Here is a 17,605-nt window from a genome sequence, read left to right on the forward strand (position 1 = left end):
AGATATGATATTATCGTATCAAACAGCCAATGGTGGTCTTGAATCAAGGCTATTGCCTTCACTGCGTACCTCTCAATTTCAACCATACTAGACAAACAGAACTTTCATCGTCAACAAACTTACTGGTGCTTTAACGAGCAGCTTTCATTTGCCTGTTTTTCTTATTCTTTATGAACTAAGCAACAACATCTGCCCTTTGATGCACGGTTTGTGGGCTTAAAGCTGAACTCAACTGACAGTTCGTCACTGAAAACTGTGTTATCCGGAAGTGAAACTTGTTTATTTTTCTATAACTATTCAAATTGCTCACCGTTTATGATTTATTTATTTCCCCACTGGAGATAAAAGTATTATCCGCCATTTCCTGGCTAAGAGTGTCAGACTTCGTTTGGTCCCTTTTAACTCGAAAAGGACGCAAATTTTTTCCATTAATTACTTCGCTTGTGCTTTGAAAGACAAGACATGAAGTGATTGAATTTCTATTGACGACGAACCCAATTAGGCTGTTTCCGAATAAAATCTTCAGGTACTCTTGCATGTTGGTGAATTCTGTAACTACCGGTGACTCCGAATCAACTATGTTGAATGCGTGACCGTGTTCGCATAAGTTGTCACCCAAGATGCACAAGCAAAAATGAGGTCTTCTAAGTAGGTTTCCAAACCTTTTCCACCATAGTCACTGTTTCCGCCTGGACATAACACATCGCACGTAGAGGTTGCGAAAAGTTTTCGACAGCTCACAACCTGTAAGCCCTTCTCGGGTTTATCAGGCAGGCGCAGTCCACGGGTTTCCGCCAACCTCATGTTCTACTTGAACTCAAATCGGACATTGTTGCAGTTACTCTCGATCGCACACAAAATTGGCTTTGACGCGAGATTCAAACGAATCTAGATGAGTTTCTTGTTGATGACGTCAGCGCTATATTTTTTTATTCCGTGCACACATCACTTAGAAACATGTTCGTCAACCCATCTGTGTACTTCAGAGATTATGTCAGGTATAGTGATTCCCACGTAATGTGAACCTAAAGTGGCCACCCGGACCTTCGGTGTTCCGGCGGAATACAATCTTCGGCATACGTGAAGAGTGGAAAATTCTGTCGCAGACCGATGGTCCGGGCTGTGAATTTTCTACAGTTTCCCAGAGCAGTTTTACCGCATATCCTTCCCGTCAGGTGCGTTTACTACCAACTGTTGGGGATGTTCCTGAGATTCGATAAGAACACGTTTTACTCCCTTTGGTATAGATGAGTTAAAGCCCTCTCTAGGATGGATTTTCTATTAATTGTCCCGCTTCAGGATTTAGAATGTGTTGATTGTACATTTTGGATAGCATCTAATCCGTCTTTCTCCAACCCTGCTTGGACACAGCAAAACGACGTTAGTGTGAGAACAGTTAGCAATTTTCAGCCAAATATTGTCCTTCAAGTGAATCCAGTCTACGCTGGAAAGCCGGGAGGCATTGTATAGCTGTTCCATCTTCACCAGTGTGTCACACAGAATTCCAGACAGCTTCGAACCCATGGCCATCTGGCTAGTGGTCTGAACAATTAACCTTTCTGCCAAACGTCTGAAAGTAGTTCAAACGGAGAATAAATTCACAGAGTAACTGAAACTTCCATCTGATAAGTTGTACTTCAAGTAGTCCGTCAACAAGTGGCCACGCAATGTGGTTTCTACTATTAAAGGATTACAGGCGCTATATTCTGTCTAAGTGCGAGTTAGTCACACTGCTGGTAAGCCATTCTTGACCAGCTCAGCTCAACAACTTCCAGTTCGAAACTCTGGGTTTCGAATGATGATGATTCCCAATAAGGATGAAACAGCTGTACAGTGCTTCTTCAATTTTCAGCGCAGTCTGGCCCCACATGTATGTGATCTGAAAATAACTGCACAATTGTCTGACAAGCAATGCTCTTGTAAATCCGACCAAAGGTCTTTGGAAGTTCACGAGCGGTTCCGCTGACTATTCCCAATACATGTATGTAGGTAAGCATTTAGGTAAGCATGTAGGTAAGCATATGGGTGCATAAATCCGCACAGACATCCCCGCTTTGTCATCATCGCTACCAGTATTCAGAAATAGCCCCTACTCAGTTCAGCAGTAGCACTCTTTCAGTGCCCAGCTGCCATGCCACCAGAAGGAAGCATGAGAGCTGCGACACTCCCAGTTTCTCAAGCCCAGACAGGGGAAGTCGAAAGGCAGAGGTCATGTCCGAACCACGGACCTTCCGGTCAGTAGATTCGCGCACTAACCACTTGTGCCATCTCGCCTTCCAAGCAGAAGTAAGAGAATTTGTAAATCTCGTTATGTTAATTAAGCGCCATTGTTTAGATTTTCTGTGACCATTCTAATCAGCAAATCTGTGCATTGTGCTCCCAAAGAAGACAGTGACCCCCTGACTTAGATGGATGTGCAACACTGTTTCAAAAGCCTCAATTAGATACGCAAGATTTTTACCTTAGAAGTGCTTTTTAGGAATGCAAATAACAGAGATAAAACGGGTGGCGATACTGATTCATTCAGTACAGGAGGTTAAAAGCAATTCATGGTTTACTGTCTCCAGCTCGATCAAACGTGTTTTGACGGTGTTCATTGCACACTGGGTACAGGAAACTCAAGGCTGAAACTTCTTGTTAGGGTGGGAAAATGCACTCAGTCTGAAGGCACATAAAGAGATTTCTAACCCTGTTACTGGAGCCTTACGTACCGTCATAACTACGTGAGAGGTTAGATCATACAATTGGGTGCCTGGTTACTTTTCTCTCTTACTCTAAAGTACACAGCCTGTCCAAGAACTGCATATGCATAATTCAAGTTAACAATGACTTGGTTTGAATAGCCCCTAAAATTCCCTCTATGGTGTCCCGAAACGGAGGTGACAGCTTGTAAATTTATCGTCTTGGATTCATATTTCTCGAAATGGACACGCATATTGATGTGTAAAGGTATAGATGGAATGAAATCGCCTACCAAACGTCGAACAGTCAGCTGAAATATGTTCGAGGAGATTTCCGAATGAAACGAATACTAACTTGGGTTTTGGTAAAGAGCACACAAATTTGTACGTAAGATGGGTTAAAAAAACAAATACCGAAAGGGATAACTGAACAAATGGAGGGAATCTTTATGCACAAATGCCTGCAAATTTTGTTCCTCGCGTTTGTACAGCGTTTCTCAGTTAGTTAAAGTATTGTATTATATTCGGCTGATTTCGCATAATAACTAACTAACTGAACAGAACTCACTTCGGAAGGGCTTGGCAAATAATGGGTAGATTTTTACGAAGCCCTTCTGAGGTGATAGTTGCTCAATCGATTCCAAACTTTTCCAATTAAGCAGAACTCCTCTACTATCTCACATGGGATCAATGAAGTACTTATGAGTACCTGAGTAAATATCGAAGTATGGACAACACGAGAGATTTCACTTTGGGTTCTTTGGACTCTTCGTCACTTTAAAAGAAGCTCCTTAAAATCGTTTTACTTTAAACAAAGCTTCAAGGTCAAAAACACAAGTTTAGTGGTCTTTATCGCATTGTTGAGTTGGTTACCCGGTAACTTATGATGATCATTTGATAATATTATCAAACGTTAATGAAAATACGCCGTAATTTTTCTACTTTATCACTCCCTACTTAGTAGCAAAACCAACGCCCATGAGTCATTTTTTCAAGTACACGAAGACTGAAACTTTTTGACTTATCGCGTTCCCCTGTTGTCTGGCTTTCATGAAACTGCTATATTTCCATACCGCTGATATTAGCTAATGCACGAGACTACCGAGTAAAGGAAGCCATGGCAACAGAACAAGAAGTAAATCAATATCAAACAGACTTTCAGAACGAAAAATCTCAACTTGCTTAAAGAACACCACGCCAAAGGAGCTGACCACTTTCAGGCCTGTGTTGCAGATATATCAGACTCACTACAAAGAGTAGCATTTTTTGAAAAGCCATTTATCACAAGCGAGATGGCTGGAATATTCTCCTGCATGTTTCATAAATCACTGGGCATTTGATGACTTTCTCTGCAGCGCTTTTGAGCTAGGTCGGACTTTGATAAAAAACCAAGTAATTATTCTAATAAAAAATTCTGAGACTACTCAGCCTGGAAACGTCACAAACGAGAGATTTAGCTGGGTTCCGGGTAAGTCAGTCACAAACCGAATTTGTTTGCAAATGGGTATATTTCGCTCATTAGCTACAATTTTGAGTGTTTCTCATGATCCATTGGATTGATTGGATGGACTGAAAAGTTAGTATTAGTACAAAAATGCTGGTGTTCCAAATCTGCGACTCGACAATTCACCTCAGCATGAAAATCGATAACATAACATCAATGTTCAACACCAATGTTTTCATGATGATTTATTTGAAAGCCTTATTGTGAAGGAGAATCTAGATGTGAACGGGGAATGGACTGAGTGCTAATCAACCACAATCATTCCGATGGGTCTCCAGATATTCATTCTGGCAATCGGGATAGAAATCGACACAAGAACGTCATTGACTCCGATTAGCAACCATATCTTGCAGTGTCTCCAACCAGACACCGTGGAGATAATGCGGTCCCCATCCTGGATGGCGAGCCGCACTGATATCACTCAGACATTTTGTAAACTCTTTCATACCCACCTGTTAGGTCAAAGGTTGGCCAGCCCTCTGCTCCCGCCATTCTAAAAACAGCACTCTCTTTGGCAGACACCATCACAGCCATACAGCAAAACAGGCAGCACCGTAGCCTGATACTCACATTCCTTGAGATTTATGGATATACCGCTTTGACGCCAATGGTAAGCGTGGCCTCAGCCTTGCAGATTCGTGGACGGACCATATGCCACACTAAAATCGGAACTGCTACAACCTCATAACAGACAGAACGTTCCACAACTTCGAGTGCCATTTCCTGGATTGTAAGGGACGTGTTCAGTGACTACATGTGAAGGTGTATGTCATTACACTTTGGGTGCAAAGCGTATGCCAGATGGTGGGATGACTCTGACCAGTTCATTCAAGAACACCCGCGTCTTCTCTTCGAAGATGAAAACGATGTCTTTTCTGTATCACTTCTCAGCACTTCTCAGTAGCACTTTGAACAAAAGGGTTTTCAAGACCTTCTAGCGCTTGTTTCATAATCTTCACAATTGAATGCAACTTAACTCTACTATCGCTGTGGTGGTATATTATACTATCAATAACTGATATATTGAATTTGAGTCGAAAGACTTAAAGGTTCGGCACCCATGAGATGTCTGTGCAACCATAAACGAACAGTGCATACCTATAAGCTTACTGTTCAAACTCTTCTAACCTCAACCTCGCACCAACCACTCTTTAAACAGTATAAACTGTTTCTTTCGATAAGGGTCCATAAGCAGACAAGAGTAAATATTGTTCTAAAAACATAAGCTTTTCTTTTTGGATACGTCGAGTTTCTAGGTCTGTTGAATGACAACACTTCAAAGAAACATGAAAATGAATAAATTGTTTGCTGCAATAAGTGAGGTGGACCCTTCTGGACAAAAGTCCAAGTACTTAAAATTCCAGGAGCTCAGTGCCCAAGCTGTACCTCTTGGAGTTTTTTAGATTCATTTGGCAAGTTCGATGGTGGATTCCAGTAGGCTTCTGTATCCCAGTAAATTTTGGTGCGGGTTTTCCTTTCGATGACCCGGGATTGGATTCCTACGAGGGTGCTTTCAAATCGGCTGTCTGACCAGACTTGGAAAGTTCCATTCGCGTTATTTTGTCAGTAAGACGAAAAATATGACAGAATCCCTTATGGCTTATTAGATGACCACATTTTAAACATCACTTCACAGGACATCATCATTTTTATGTTGCAAAAATAGACCAGTATGCTTAGGAATGATGTGGCAACTTACGTTTTACATCTTTGGTTTAGCTGGCAACTAGGATATGAATAGTGTTAAACAATAAAATTCCGGCTAATGTAATTTAATTCGGCTCCGATTCCCAAAACTACAGGTCGCCGGTTAAGACCGGAAGGACTCACTATTCGCATGGGACTTCCATCTGAGAACTTGTCAACTGGGGACATAGCATCGAATCACGTGGTGTGGTTTACATGACTCAAGGCTAGTTGTACTGTATTTTAACTGAGTGGGGGTAATAAACGAGCAGAGCAACCTTTGTAATGCTGAAAATCCATCGATGGATTTCCAGCAACCTTATGAGTAGTACATTACAAAGATATACATGTATCGCGATATTTCAAATATCGTAGCGACTGAAACATGAGACGGCCTGGTGCAGCACATTCAGTTGCCTGAAAACATCACAAACGAGAGATTCAGCTGGGTTCCAGGTGTCTCTCGAAAGAACCAAATTGGTTTGCAAACGAGAGCAGAGCAATCATTCGAGACTGAATTTCTGACAAATAATCAGCAGACCGTCAAGCCATAATTTCTTTGAGGTTTGTAAATTCACCGTAGTGAAAAATGGACATAAAATGTTAGTGATTTCGTCTATGGGACAGGGTATTGGATAAGTCTAAAATGAAGTATGGCTGATGAATTAGAATTCCAATATCCAGTCCAGTACAGGATGTCGGTATTGGGAAATTCAGAAAATAAACTCAGTGAGTGAACTTGCGTTATTCCAATATCCAGTCCAGTACATGATGTCCGTATTGGCAAATTCAGAAAATAAACTCAGTGAGAGAGTGAAACTTGCGTTTGTAAAGCCAAGTTTTTGTATACGTCAACAAACCATTGGAATTAGTTGACGAAATATTGCTTTTAGGTCTCCAACTTGTTTTCTTCGGTTTTTTTGCCGTAGATAGTGAAAATGAGGCGTTTCTTAAGGTTGGCGACACAGTCAATAACTAGCTTGTTTGTTGTGCCCTGAGACATGATATTTTGAAATTGAACTCCAGAAATATCACGGACACACGCTGCTCAGATTGTCGGATTAGATTGTCGGATCTACACAAAGGGCAATCCAGCGTCATGGTTCATTGGCTCTGTCGGCCACATGGGGACTGATCTGCTGCATGCAGCTGTTATCATACTCAGCTAGGATTTCAGTTGACTCCCGAGGCAAGAATGCCTTTCTCGGAATATCTTAGGGACCGATGTTGATGATTTTAGCGTCCTTCTTGTACGAAAGATGTCCAAAGCACCGAAGAGGTTATCACTGACGGAAGTAGGCGTGGCAAGTGATGATCACGTTTTTGGATCTCCTCACAACAACTAGGTTCAGCCGTAGAGTTCAAAGTACTGTGTGTAAAGAGAAAATTTTTGCAGTCTTCTTCAGAACACACACAAGGAGTCCAAACAATGTATTCCGGTTCTAACGATGTTTATGTTTGATTTCAGTGCTTGTCATTCGATGCCTACTTCCAAGAAACAGTGAACGAACGCCGTGAGGAGCAATATCGGGTTCGGCGCTGCAAAGTTTATTTCTACCCCGAAGATGATACCATTCAAGTTGTGGAGCCGAGATTAGCAGACACAGGCATACCACAAGGTTAGTGTCTTCAGCATGCGTATCTTGAGTGCTGCTCAAATTCTCTTCCTCAACACACTCGCCCAAGACGGATTCTCCTCTAATGATGACTTTCTGATTTCTGATCAATTACAGACCACTTAGTGATTTACAAAGAGACCGCTTGATGCCACTGCTATCGAGAAACCAGTTGTAATCGACTTGTTTTGGAATCTTTACCGATATTTCACTGTCTACTGTTTATGTTCGCAACATGAATCGTTCATAACGTTCACAGCAGTTAAAAACAACTATAGGATGCATATGTACTTTTCAAGATTTTTTTCTGGCTGTATTCACAACATTCTTATCTGAGCAACTCTCTTGCTGTGCTGATGTGAGGAGAGATTTTCTATTCGTGGCTGTCTCGCTCAGTATTGACCTCCGAGTGAGGTCAAGACGACTCAGTGCGCATCAAGCCGCAGATAACGATGCTCTCTTCGTTCGCTGGGCTGAATCTACCACTGCTCTGAAGGTGTTATCATGTCTGGTGGACCAGTTGTAAAATCACCTGTCAAATCATCCTCAAATGGGGCACGAGCATGTAGCTAGTGGGCAAAGAGCAAGGTGAACAATCTCGCCCTACAAGTACTGTTCACAAACGATTCAATTCTAAATAACCTCCGTAAATTCTTCTAACGTTGCTTGTCATTCCTCAATACATCACAATATTCCGAGTATCGTGAAGCAGCTATTGGGATGTAAGACACAATAAATCATCACTCGAGATTCAGGTTTTTCCGCCTGACCGTAACAAGCATACTGAAAACGAACCTTCCAGCCGTAAAACGCTTTCGGCATCTAGCTGCCATACCACCCGAAGGAAGTAAGAGGTACTGCAAGTCTGCCCAAGCCTGAACAGCAATAGTCAAGATGGGTTCTAACCATGGACCTTCTGGTTAGTAAGTTCACGCCTCAGCCACTGATCTATCTCGAGCTCAATTAGCGTACTTTGGGTGAAACAGTCCTCATGTACTGACTTAACAAAGCTGTTCAATCATCCTGGAGATAAAATAAGAACGTATTTTGAGGGAAGGGTTTGAAAATCCGTTTGCATGCTCGTTCTAGGATAACCCGTCAGTTAAACTCTACGCTCCATCACAAAGTTAATACGCGCAACCGGCAAACTTTTCATTCATTATGAGGAACACGTTCAGATGACCGAACTATCTTCCAGCAAAATGTGTGAGGAACATCTTTTCGGCAAGGTATTTCCTAGTCATACAGTTGCAGAGGCTAAGATAGTAGTATTTAACGCACTTTAATAAGGACGCTGTATATGGAACATGGAGCCGAATGAGAGATGGCAGTGGCTATCTGTCAATGAACAACTGTTCTATTTAGGGACGAAATACCAGTCAGCCTACTGTGCAGAAGGCTCTACACCAGGTTGAAAAACTTTTACCGGCCACGGCATTCCAAACCTGGTTCACAATCATCCATGTTCCTTTAGCCTCAACGACGATGTGTCTGTTCAAGCCAAAAATAAGTTAGTATACTCATTCTCTTGCCAATATGCAGCGGACTATATTGGATGAAGGACGATGGAGCTAGGTCGAAACATGAAGGAACACAATCTACCCGGAAAGGATTCTGCAAGTAGGAGGAAGATAACCGACAGCATCTAATAGACACGGTTCATGGCGTAAAACCTAGCCGAAGTTTCCATATTGTCTACAAGGCGCCTGTTAATTAAGCCAGTTCGGCAGGGTACCGCACAATTGTAGTGGCTGAAGCCACTGCCATCCGGCATTATTAAGTTATCAGTTGGCGGAAAAAACGCTTTGTCTGTTTGTTGGACTTTCCATGGTCCAGATCACCGCCCCACATACACCCTGTGCTGAACATACAACTTCAGCACCGTCTACACTGACAAACTCAGGTAGTTATCACGATGAATTGAACTTCTTCGATAAGTAGCCATCACCGCCTTCCTGTCCTACCACACACACACACACCATATTCATTGAATTGCGTTAAATCCTGCTGTATTAGCCTCTGCAACTGTATAGGACTTGGAAAGACCTTGCCGAAAACATGTTCATCAACCCATCTTTGTTCTTATCCAAAGAATTTTCCAAGCAGTGCGACGGTTTGTCGAACCAAGCCACAATAGACGGAATTTGGTGCTACCAAAAATCATTATCTTAAGTTGAGATACTTTGTTATCATTTTCCATTGTAATTTTTTTAAAATAATCCCTACCTTCCTTTCAGGAACGATCATTCGTCGGCATCGAATTGCGAAACCACCACCAGAAGACCACCTGTTCTACACGGTTGATGACTTCAACGTAGGGAATGAGTTCACTGCTTATGGAAAGAAGTTCCGACTGGTATCATGTGACCCGTTCACAGCAAACTTTTTGCGAAAACTTGGAGTGCGTCTGGGGGAGCCGGAACCGATTCCAGATGACCCATACATGGTTCACCGCAAAGCTGTAGGTGGAAATCAGAATTTACAAGACGAAACTGTATTGTTCCATATAGAGAGTCTTTGAAATGACGGAAACAGAGGACTTGTTAATGATTGTGATGACGATTCAGCCTTATAACAATAGAAAACATATTCGGTTTTAAAGATTTATCAAATTCAGAGTCCAAATATATCGTGCGGGTTCATTCGTACACTCGTACGTTATACGGGCTACGTTACATCATGAGCTTCTCTAACTAGCTCTTCTGTTTGCTATAGAGGATAGTTTTGGTGGCTCAGATAGCATAGATGGTTGTTGGTTTGTTCACTGAGCTGGGCAATTTGATTGCAAACGTTCTATCACCAATCGAGATGTGACATAATCAGTGCGTTGTTAGAGAGCGTAGTGGAGCGTAGTGATGGATCGGTGGTCGATTCTGTCCTAAGCCACTGTGTAGCAACAAAGAATGAACTCGTATTTTCTGACTTTCCGTTTGGACGTTTTCATACCAATAAAACACAATTGCTCTCTACCTTCGCTCATTAGTACACAGAGTCTATGCAACCGCTGCGACCTTATGAACGTATCGACAAACTACGACAGTTCTTGGATCATGATCGTCATGTGCTTCGATTTTTCTGTTTCTGGGATGATACGGAATCACTGTATGGAGATCCTCGTGAAATGGTGCTGCACTACTTTTTGGGTAAGCCATTGGTCTGACTCATTTGTTTTAGTTTATCCCCCTTTTATGTACTACCACTGTTGGCTCCAACTCCAGCAATTCGTTACATGTCCGCGGTAGCCTTAATCAGGTAACTTTCAATAAATGCATGAAAGGTATGCATGAAGGATGGGCTTTAGATAGTGAAAGAGTTTGCGCCCATTTGTTAAGAGCAGATGTTCCAAATGAAATGTATTGAGATGATGAACTGGAGGAGCTTCTGAAAACTTATCAATACAAAAGGTGTTTTCAGAATCAGTTACAGTAGGATCCAGGTAAGCGCAGTTCCCATAGGAGGCTTTACATGCCAAATTTACCTTGAAGAAGTACATGATGCAACTAAGGTGACCAAAAACGGAGAGGTCACCCCGTGAGACAAAATGTAGTACAACTTGACCAGAACGAAGCATCTACTGACGTATTTCAATACCATGAATGCACTGTGGCCAAATGTATGTAAACAACTCAGAAAAGATATGTAGAGGGACTCTCAAGTGAGAGGAGACAGGGGGAACCTGATCGCGTATCGTCTCATGAAGATAGGCTTTCACAGATATACACTGCTTACTCCACTCACTGAGCGCAGCTGTCTCCATCTGAAAGGAGCATTTTGAAGGGCCGATTTGAAGCGCCTCTGTTAGCAGATATTCTGTCCCAAGGGTCCAGAGCCGCATAAGTATAGCTCTCAGGAACAACTATAATCAGGACTCTTTTCACGTCATATCACAAGTACTGAAATTACAAAGTCATTTTGCAGTCAGAAAGAATTTCACACATTTCTTCAACACTTTCAGCCTATTAATTTTGTTAATCGCCTCAGGCTCCAATGAAAAATCAAGGAAGGCCTCAGGACTGTTTCTCATTAGTTACGAAATTGATTACTTCGTAGTTGATAGCGCATCGTATTCCTATTCCCAGATTTAAATGGACTATTTGGTGAGCTTTTTCGTCAAGCTCAAAGTCTTGAAATGGAGCCTGAAGTTCGACCGGCGAAGCGATCCGCAGAAGTGCTGAGCACGAACTAAACATGTAGATTGAAAACTACTTCCCGAAAGCCAGTAGTCAGAATTTACCACATTCATGCTGCCGCAAGTAGCAGGCACAAACATCCATAAACTACGGACCCGACCGAATTAGTCGAGACCAAAATCCAAAAAGATTTCCTCAGTGGCAATGAGTGATTTGTCAGCCAGTCAAAATGTCGGCAATTGTTTCAAATCTCTAATGTTTCATGCTGTTGAAAATTCAGGTCGGGAGTGTACTCATAGAGGCGAGTCATGGAATGAATTTATCAGTTCAGAAAATTACCACCCGAAACATTTGAACACATATTTTCGAATCTTGCTACCATACGACATCACCCCGCACGCCTGACTTAAAGTTTCGTGGCTTTTCTCCCCGCTTAGCTGATGACACCATTGAAATCCGCGAAGTCATTCCAGCAAATTCGGGACGAGACAGTGCTCCATGTTTCTTACGACGTCAGAAGTTACCACGAGGAGTTCCACAAGTCCCCCTTCCGGGCACGATAACTGACCGAACTCTTCTAAACGTATTTGGACATCCACAAAGGGGTGGGCGGTATATCCTTGACAGTTTGAAGGTAATCATATTTGAAATATCATGAAATAATGGGAAAGATGTGTTTTTACAGCATAATAAGTTTGCTGTTTCTAAGAAGTCAAACTTGCGGTGTGTCCAATTTGCTATGGTATATATATATATATATATATGTATTCACTTCAAGATCGAGAATCATCATACTTTATATTTGCACTTAGTTCAGCCGTGTTTCGATAATCCTTTGTCAATCCCGGTCCCTTCACATGGAATAAGTGAGCGAGTTCCGCACTTTTGGAGCTTAGGGGTAACTCTTATTAGTAGTTCTGGACCTCTAAAGTCCTGAAATACAAAAGAAGCATGGCGTACAGAGGTAAAATTAGACCTTTTTACGTGGTTGTACAAGATATGACGCTGTTCGGTTTCGTCTCATGTGTATCAACGTGTGAATTCATGGTTGTTACTGGTCTACACCAAAAGGGTAGCAGACAACCTCAGGATATGTGCACCAAAACAGAAGCAGGGCTGTGCAAACGTGGACGTAGGTTCAAAGATATATACAACCATCCGTAAGAAATGTTTGGTGACAAAAGCCTTCGGGTCTGTAGTCATCTCAGGCAATTTTTGTGTTTTGTTTATGGTTACACGAGGCCAGAAACGGTTCCGAACCAGGTGAATGGGGTAAATGGATAGACGTGGATAAACGTGTTGTCATGCACTTTCAGTGGGTGTCTTCTGAAACCCGGTGGAGACATTGGGTCCAGTATGGATAATAGCGATGAACAACTGAGGAACATATTCACACTCCGCACCCATCTTCGCCTCATTCTTCGAGCTACTCTTAACTCGAACTTAGTTCCAGTGTGACTGCACCTTTCAGCTAACAACTGCTGTAAATACTGCCACACTGACCTTCACGAAAGTCGGACCTAAACAGGATCCGAAATCCCCCTACGAGTTAATACGAATAAGTGGCCTTGTTTTGAAATAATGTCAGTTTCAAAACTGCGAGCAGAAACATGAAAAAAGACGCAATCTTTGAGATAATAAAGCTGAATTTGAATTTGATTTGAATTTGATTCCAGATTGGCGCTTACAAAGAAGACTTCTACACGGATCGCGATTTGACAATTGGAGCCAGTCTGAACGTTTACGGGCGTAAATTTATCCTATGTGACTGTGACGAATTCACAAAAGAATACTATCGGGTGAAGTATGGCCTAAGTATGTTCCTACCTGTATGTATGACTACCTGTTACTCCGGTTGCCAATTAACCAGTGTGTTTCAGTAAACGGGGGTTAACCTGATGCATGAACAGTTCACATTTTTTTCGACTTTTCTATCCAAAGAATGATCTTCACTTGGTAGTTCAGCATAGTGACACTTTGGAATAACGAATAAAAAATTGCAGCTGACAAAGCAATCAGAGGTAGTTTAAAATATTTAGTTTGTTTTGTAGCCTTTGTCAATAAGAGAGAAGATTACAAAGCAAGACGATGAACGACGATTTGAAAACTTGCAGTTAGTAAATGAGCGACACGTTTCACACAGCCAACAAGTGTCCTCTTCCGGACTTTTCATAAGGGTTTCGTTCTGTGGGTGAAGCCTACCTGTATGGAAAGGCCGAGAAGCACCGTTCAGCTGTTTCATCCTTATTGGGATTCTTCAGCAGTGTGCATCTCACAGGGCTCCAGGGAGCTTCGAACCCACGACTTGCCGGCCAATGGTGTGAACGCCGAGCTGTTTATCCGTGGGTGGTTGATAAGCAGTGTAGTTAACTTGCATTTAGACAGGATGTAGGGCTACTCACCCTTCAATCACAGAGGCCGCATCATATGGCCAACTGCCGACTGGCTTCAAGAGGAACCACTTTTCAGATACAGGTCTTACCCTGTGAAGTTATTCTTCCTGTAAGCCATCTATAAATTATTAGTAGAACGTTTGTGTCCAAACTACCAAACGGGATATCGGTGCTTCAAAATTGCCGGGAGGCTGGCGAGAAGCGCACTACTGATTTTTCTCAATAAGAATGAAATAGCTGTATAGAGCTTCCAGACTATTCAGTGTATGTTGGCAGCAACTACAAATCAAAATATTCACTGAAAAATCCAGAAAACTTGTCACGCTACCAATTTCTCCTTAAGATTGTCGTTTTTCTTCTCCATATGTAATCTTGCATGCTTCGTACCCGCTACTGAGGATGATAAAAGGAATGTTAACAAACCAAGTATAGTTTATTACTTACTGCTTGACTAAGTCATTTCAAGCAACGGGCATATCTGAAAATGTATTCAGCTGTACGTCTCCCTTTAACCCTAGCAGTGCCCGCAAGGATTTGAGAGTGACTGAAAACTCCATATGGTTTCAAAAAGTGGCAGCTAAATCTGTTATACCTAACTTCTGTCCGCGCTGCCGTGCCTTGGCGTCGGAAAAAGACCCGCTAATGAAGTACACAACAACTTTATTGCAACTTTATTGCAATAAGTTAGAACGGTCTCGCGCTATCAAAAGGGTACTTTGGGGCATCGATCCGGGCTGTCTGACCGTCGTTTAGTGGACACCCATCAACATCGACCGGGCTTCTATGAAATGCCTGAATACTTATCACGGTCGTGCTTAAACTCCATATGGCTTCAAAAAGTGGCAGCTAAAACTGATATACCTAACTTCTGTCCGCGCTGCCGTGCCTTGGCGTCGGAAAAAGACCCGCTAATGAAGTACACAACAACTTTATTGCAACTTTATTGCAATAAGTTAGAACGGTCTCGCGCTATCAAAAGGGTACTTTGGGGCATCGATCCGGGCTGTCTGACCGTCGTTTAGTGGACACCCATCAACATCGACCGGGCTTCTATGAAATGCCTGAATACTTATCACAGTCGGTCGTGCTTCTGTGGGTGCCTGAACACTCACCGACTTTTGCTGATTTGATTAAGTGATTGACTGTCCTGGATGATTCTGGTTTCCCTATCAAAATTTAGGTGAATTTCAAGAATCTAAGTAGGTTCCGGGTATTCTGGGGGTTATTGCAGGATTCCAACTTTCCTGACAGGATCAGACATGTGTAGCTCTGTATGCTACTGATCAGATATGCGAGTGGTGTCCGGTCAGGTATCAAAGCATCTAATGAGAGGAAAATTTGTACCGAAATTATGGAATCGCTTCGCAGTGTTTGCTTTATTATTGTATATTATTCAGCGGAAGTCCAGGAAAGTTCAAGAGCACCCTGAGGTTGTCCACCTTTCAAAATCTCTGTCCAGATAAGATATCACTTTATTCTCTAGTGGCTTTTAACTGCTTAGCTATTATTCGTTGAAAGTGTTCTTCCAACCAAAGTCGTAGCAGGTGGGTTTCAACGTTCTGCTCTTAAGCCCACCATATTTAACCAACCATGTTTACATTGGCAGCAACACGTTATACAAGACCTCACCTTGTCTGATTGTTACCGGTTCAAAGACACCTGGATTCGTTGTTTTCAGTACTAAACAAACATTCTTCTCTGCACCTTTTCGTGAGTAACAGGTTGCTATTTATCAGTATCAACTATAAAAACCGTGTACTTGTCTAATAATGGTTCTAGCCGCCAGAGTTTCGTTCGCCACTGGTTTGGGGAGGTGGGATAATTAGCTGCCCATCAGGGACCGAAGTTGATATAGTTAATTCGTAAGTGCAGGGTTATTGGTATACCTTTAATTGGGGAAGTTGGAGGTGGAGCTATGCATTGGAGGCAATATCGTAGATGCATGACTAAACCACGTCTGAAAATATCTCTGATGTGTCCCGACTCTGTGTCCCCATCCAGGGAAACGGCAATGACCGGCGAAGCTACATTGTTGTTTGACCTCCCCTGACTCGCTTCCCCTTCACGTGGTGTGCGAAAAGAACTCTTCGAGGACACATAATTTTGAATTTCATGAAAATTGTTCAGTGACCTCAAAATAAATTAGTCGGGAGGGGGAATTGTGGTCGGATCTCAAAACGCTCATCCACACAGGCAGTTAGATCCCTACTGAGACCAAACAGGTAAACTTAGGGGGATAAGATGCATAACTCTTTGGTTAACATTTTCTATCTTTTGCTTCAATACTACGTACCAGACTATCAGTTTCAGAAAGTGAGGGGTTTTTGCCAAGACTAAGAAGCACTTCATTCATTCAAAGCTTGCACTGCGACAATATTCTTTGATTTCAACTTACCAATGTTTACTTGTGTCTACTCCTACCTTAGCCGACTTCACGCCAGTGAAGCCAAACATTCCAGAGACACGCATCCCAGTGGTCCGCGAGAACCCTCCATATAACGGATGGGGCTCTGAAGAAGATAGTTTGGCTAACTGCAAGAGCCTTATTCCGGTTGCCCCGAAAGCAGACTTTGTGAAATTTATGACAAAGGACAAACAAGGCCTTGAGTCGTTCATCCTTCGTTTCTACGCTCAACTAATCACGGATATACCAGTGGACAAGGACCGAGTATTTGTAATCAACTGTTTCTTGTCCGATGATACATTCTCCGTATACGAACCACCAAGACGGAACTCAGGTGAGTCTGTTGTATGATTTCAGATTTAGTATGTCCGATTCACGATAACAGCGAATGATGTCCATTAAGTAACCCACAACCGAAACTGAAGAGCTCGTAGATAATCGGTAACCTAATTGACAACGTACTAATACGAAAAAGTAAACATAAAGTCAAAGTGTACGGAGAAAGCAGGAAAAAATAAAATTAGAGAAATGCTGAATCAGACAAGAACTATTGCATTTTGTCTACATTCGGAGGCAAGCATTTTTTCGAACCGTGTGATGATCACCACCCATCCTCGAGCGATCTCCTAATAGGGATTATCTTTGAAAAATTTTCAGATTGCCTTCTTTCTGGCTAGGCAGTTGAGAAGCACCACTAGTGTCCTCAGCCATTCAGTGCAGTCCATTTCGTGCAATCAGGGAAAACCTAACTTTTAAAACGCGTCTATAACAAAGCATAGCAGGCCAAAATGATGTTCATTTATCGTCCTAAACCAGCTGTGTGAATTCCGGTAAGCCTAACTCTTTGCGGAAGGACACCATTTAGGCGTCCATGTTACTGCGGTCGATTCAGCATATCGGTAACCAAAAAGTGTGATCTCATATTATTTTCACCGTCCACAATACAACCACCAGATTTGTGAAACTCTCTCGGGGAAAGGATGAAGAAGAAAAGTTATTTACCGTTATCTCCTTACAGTGGATCCACTCTAGACCGAGGAACCAAGGGTCTGTATATGTCCGTAAAGTCGTACTGTCCTCTGCGACAGGAGTGTGAAGGCAGTAAGGTGTTTCCCCCAGGCGACCAGCATGTCCATATTTATGGAAGCAGCGATGCTGCCTTCCCCCGAGGAAGGACGGGTTAGAAAAGGT

The 17,605-nt window shown here is 42.4% G+C and overlaps 1 protein-coding gene across 1 annotated transcript in view; it reads left to right on the top strand.

Annotated features, from left to right (window-relative positions):
- T265_04248 (hypothetical protein) overlaps window positions 1-17,605 on the top strand; it is a gene marked incomplete at both ends in the record, with an annotated part of 45,305 nt that overhangs the window by 15,628 nt on the left and 12,072 nt on the right. Inside the window, 6 exons of the mRNA XM_009168941.1 lie at window positions 7,340-7,490; window positions 9,725-9,948; window positions 10,471-10,630; window positions 12,055-12,251; window positions 13,294-13,432; window positions 16,437-16,748. Coding sequence (XP_009167205.1) covers window positions 9,931-9,948; window positions 10,471-10,630; window positions 12,055-12,251; window positions 13,294-13,432; window positions 16,437-16,748 — 826 coding nt within the window. The remainder of the gene's footprint in view (window positions 1-7,339; window positions 7,491-9,724; window positions 9,949-10,470; window positions 10,631-12,054; window positions 12,252-13,293; window positions 13,433-16,436; window positions 16,749-17,605) is intronic.

This window comes from Opisthorchis viverrini, assembly GCF_000715545.1.
Source record: "Opisthorchis viverrini unplaced genomic scaffold opera_v5_68, whole genome shotgun sequence".
Classification (NCBI taxonomy): Eukaryota; Metazoa; Platyhelminthes; class Trematoda; order Opisthorchiida; family Opisthorchiidae; genus Opisthorchis; species Opisthorchis viverrini.